Source organism: Microtus ochrogaster, chromosome 1 (genome assembly GCF_000317375.1).
Source record: "Microtus ochrogaster isolate Prairie Vole_2 chromosome 1, MicOch1.0, whole genome shotgun sequence".
NCBI lineage: Eukaryota > Metazoa > Chordata > Mammalia > Rodentia > Cricetidae > Microtus > Microtus ochrogaster.
In genome coordinates this window covers 34,612,670-34,617,612 of record NC_022009.1, presented here as the reverse complement: position 1 = coordinate 34,617,612, position 4,943 = coordinate 34,612,670, and the positions used below count along the sequence as shown (strand labels likewise).

The following is a 4,943-nucleotide window of genomic DNA, read 5'->3' as shown; positions in this document are numbered from 1 at the left end:
CTCTGTAGACCAGGCTGGTCTCGAACTCACAGAGATCCACCTGCCTCTGCCTCCCAAGTGCTGGGATTAAAGGCGTGCGCCACCATCGCCCGGCCCCTAAGAGAGTTTTCAAAAAATATGAATGAATGAATTTTCCAAATGTTTCTTCTGCATCATGTGGTTCTTCCCTTTTCCTTTGTTAATGTGGTCCAACACACTGATTCATGGTACGTTCAACCATCTTTGCACGACCATTTGGTAGTGGTAGAAGTTTCTTTTTAAAAAGTGCTACTGAACTTGCTGATCCAATTGTCTATTCAGGTTTCCACTCTTGGTTCAATTTTTCTAGGCTATGCATTTCTCAGATTTTATCCAGAATCCGTTTATTCTAGGTGATCCAGTTTGTTGGTGTGTAACTGCTCACAATAGTCTAGGATCCCTTTTATTTCTGAGGCCTCTATTGGAATGGCTCTTCTTTCATTTCTGATTTTCAGTCTTCAGTTTGCCCAAGAGTCTATCAGCTTTGTGTTTTCAGGGAACCAATTTCTGCTTTTTAAAGTGTTCTTGTTTTTCTGTATCTCTTCTGTAATCTTTATTATTTCTTTCCCTCTACTAACTGGGGCTGCTTTTCCTTTCTACTTTGTTTTCTTTTTCCTGTTTTGCGCTGTGCTGACATGAGGTCTCAAGCATGTGAAGCAAGTCCTGTAGGGTGAGCGCACTACAGCCTCAATTATGTTAATGTTTCTGAGATTTACACGCAAGTTCTTTGAGATTCCCTTTCTTTTACAGGGTAGCATTTGCACCTTAGCATTGACTGTTGTGTTTTTGTCTTCACTTGAGTCAAGCTGTTTTTTAAGGTTTGGTGCTTTTGTTTTGTTTTCATTTGCAGACTGTCTTACGATGAAGCCCAGGCTGGCCCTGAGCGTCTCACCCTTCTGTGTTGCCTCCCAGGTGACAGGTGTGTACCACCACACTTGATTTCCTCTAGGACTCAAAGTTACCTAGTTCCCAAATTTGTTTTCACATTGTTTTTAATTTTTATTTTAATTAAATTATGGTTAAAAATACTTGGAATGATTTTTGTTTTCTGAAATATGTTAAAATTAATTTGTGACTCGATGTGATAAAGCCCATTGATGTTCCATGTGTTATTAGAGAAAATGTGCAGCAAATGGGAGGAAAGCTTGGTGTGTTTATCACATTCATTTCATTAATTGTGTTATCTACGTCAGCTGTTTCTTTACTGATTATGTTTGGATGTTCTTGCCATTACTGAAAGTGGAGTATGGAATCTATTATCACTGTATTGCTATCAATTTTAGGATTTAGGTTTTTGTCACTATTCACTTTTTATATTCCTGAAGCTCCAATACTGGGCATATATATCTAGACCTTCCTATTGTACCCTTTAATGACTATCGTTTTCTCTAGAGAGAGTTTCTGACTCAAAGTCTATTTTGGTCAGCATAATGGTATATTGCCGATTTCTTTCTGCTATCATTCCTATGTACTATCATTTCTTCTTATTTTTCATTCAGTGTGTGTCCTTATATCTAAACCAAGACTCCTATAAACAGCATATTACCTTTTTCTATTTCTTTTAAGATTGAGCCAGCCACTGTATACCTTTGGAGTGGGAAGTTTAATCTACTTACATTTAAAATATATTTAGAGGTTGAGACTTATCATTTTGCTGTTTCCTATATTTTTTGCAACTGTTTTTTTCTTCTATTATTGGATTTTTAAATAAATTATTCTTGAAAACAAGGAGAACATGAGCATTTGGGGGGGTTGGTTCTCAAGACAGGGTTTCTCTGTAGCTTTGGAACCTGGCCTGGAACTAGCTCTTGTAGACCAGGGTGGCCTCGAACTCACAGAGATCCACCTGCCTCTGTCTCCTGAGTTCTGGGATTAAAGGTGTGTGCAACCACTGCCTGGTGAACATTAGCATTTTAAAATCCCTAATCAAACAAAAATAAACCAACCAACCCAAATAACTCAAGACCCCAAGTGTTATATCTGAAGAAACTAAAGGCCCTGCATGTGACTGGTAGAACGTCAAATCGTACAGATGTTAGAGAAACCCCATGCAGGTTTCCAACAATGCACAAAAGGAATTACTAGGTGTTCCACGGACTTCACTTCTGGGGATATACTCAGAGTATCTGTGTGCCCACACCACATGTAGACACGTGGTTCCCAGGGGATCACACATGACTGAGGGTGGGTGGATGATAATGTTGACTCTCCTAAACACACATGTATTTAATGTCACTGAAGTGAACACTTAGTAATACAGTAAATCATCATCTTTCTAAAGTGGTATTATGTTCAAAAGTTACTTACATTTGATGCTGGCATTCACACTTAATGGAATTGAGCAGTCCACCGCAGCTGAAAGAGAAAGAAATTTAATAATATTTTTGATATTTATAAATAGTGAGAAACATCAAATGTATAAATCACAAAAATCTCTGCAGACTTGAAGTTCTTTGCTTTTTTATTGTATTTCTGGAGATTAAAAATAAGAACAGCTAAAAAATACTATGTGGGATTAACAGCTCATTAGATAATGCAGAAGAAAATACTGGTGAAGATGAAAACATCACAAGATAAACCATAGGGAAAAAATATATAAGATAGAAAAGAGAATGAACAGAACATGGATGGCCTAAAGCCATGTCTTTACCATACACATCAACGTACTTGAATGGAATCTTAAAGCACACTGGAAGGAACAGAACAAAATGGTGCATTACACGACCTAATTCAAGACTTAATGCAAGGCTAGAGAACACAAAGCAGGCTGGTGTGGACAGGAAGGTAGACAAGTAGATAAGGAGATCGAAAGTTAAATCTCAAGACTTATTTATGCATCTGGTTAAATGATGCCAAGACAATTCAGCAGGGAAAAGATAATCTCTTCAGTAATTGATACCAGAAATTTTATATACGAGTAAGCAAAAACCAATACCCTTTTTGTCATACTATATGAAAACTCAAAATGGACCACAAACTTAAATGAAAGAGCTAAAAGTCGAACACATCTAGGAGAAAACAAATTTAGAAACCCTAAGATTAGAGAATGACTTCTTAAACACGTTGCTAGCAAACAAATTTTAAAATATCTGAAAGTTGAACTTTAGACGATTTTAATGCTATGATATGCTATTTTCCTCAATTATTTAAAACATAACCTAAACATTTTAAACTCTAGCTCATAAAGCTACACAGTTGAGATCCCATGTCACAAAAAAGTAAATAAACATTAGGTTAAGTCAGCAAAAAAAAATTAGTGAAATTAAAGTGAAGTTTATAGTAGTTAAACTTGTAGATATTCACAAAGAAGAGATGCTACTCTACACTGGCAACAGAGAGTGTTGGCGAGCACGCAACATCATGGCAACACAGACCTGCAGTCACTCTGGAAGGGATTTGCTTACAAGCTAATAAACATACAGATCTATTCGAGCAAAATAAATTTACTCATGTGAAACGAACCTATGTTCACTACTGTATGTGAACTCTTATGGTGACTTCATTTCCTAAAGCTCAAACTGAGTCAAAACAACCCAAATATTCACCAAGTCATGAATGAATCAATCAATTACACCAGATTCATTAAATGAAATACTTTAAAATTTTTTTTTGGTTATTTTGAGGTGGGTCTCTCTATATAGCCCTGATTGTCCTAGAACTCACTACATAGACCAGGCTAGTGTAGAACTCAGAGATCTCCCTGCTGAGTGTTGGGATTAAAGGCTTGGAACGCCAGTTAGAATAGAATTTATAAAGAAAAATAAATACAATTAAGGGGTAGAGAGATTGCTCAGTCAGTAAACTACTTGTTATAAAGCATAGGACCTGTGTTCTACCCTAAAACATGTACAAAAGTCAGGCATGGTGGTGCACACTAAGAACCTCGGTGCTGGGGAAACAGGCAGATCCTCAGGGCTTATAGCCAGCGAGCATACCTTAAGGGGTGGGCTTCAAGCCAGGGAAAGACTGTCTCAAAAAGAAGGAAGGACATCTGAGGACATCCTCTGGCCTCTATACACACACACACACACACACACACACACACACACACACACACACACACCTCACAAACCCCATCCCAAAACTAAGAAAGAAATATTGATAAACATAACACAGATGCCTCAAAGCATTGTGCACACTGAAAAAAGCCAGATCAAAAGTATAAATACGTATTATTCATTAACATAAAATTCTAGAATAGGCAAGACTATAGGAAAAGCGAGTAGATACTAGCTTCGGGGATCTGAGGGGAAGTGCTGTAGAGATAGGAGGGGGAAATTTTTGAGATGGTGGAAAAGTCCCATACCAGGATTAGCACACCGTTATTGTAGGGCAGAGAATAAATGTTTCTGCTTTGCCAAGTGACACAGCTGGTCACAACTAGCTGACTTTGTATTTCAGTACAAAGGCTGCCATAGCCAGTATAAAAAGAATGAACACGACTGTTCATTTTCAAATGCTACAAATACCATCCTTTTATTTTTTTTAAGCATCAATTTGAAATAAACACAGCAGTCTTTGCTCATGAACTGAAAAAAGCAAGTGGCAGGAAGACTGACATACATGCACAGTTAAATAGCCTCTAGTTTACAGTGAACATGGTAGTGCTTATAGAGACAGAATTTTCAAAGGATTGCCCTGCATACTTATAACTAGTGTGTTTTAGTCTACGTAAGTTATGTCCTAATAAAATCAATGACGGAAGGAAAAATAGCAGCCAGAATCATCTTTGTATAACTTCCCAAGTGAAAAACAGGTTATAAAATTATATTAAAGACAAGTATCTAGCTGGCCATGGTAGCATGACATATGTAGTATCTAGCTGGGCACGGTGGCATGACATATGTAGTATCTAGCTGGGCATGGCAGCATGACGTATATAGTATCTAGCTGGGCATGGCAGCATGACATATGTAGTATCTAGC

General features: G+C 37.5%; 1 protein-coding gene across 8 annotated transcripts in view; it reads right to left on the bottom strand.

Annotated features, from left to right (window-relative positions):
* The window catches only part of Spata7 (spermatogenesis associated 7), a 37,618-nt gene that overhangs the window by 24,442 nt on the left and 8,233 nt on the right, over positions 1-4,943 (bottom strand). For all 8 annotated transcript variants that reach the window (XM_013346789.2, XM_005343431.3, XM_026780572.1 and 5 more), the window contains one exon: positions 2,326-2,373. In XM_013346789.2, coding sequence (XP_013202243.1) covers positions 2,326-2,373 — 48 coding nt within the window. The remainder of the gene's footprint in view (positions 1-2,325; positions 2,374-4,943) is intronic.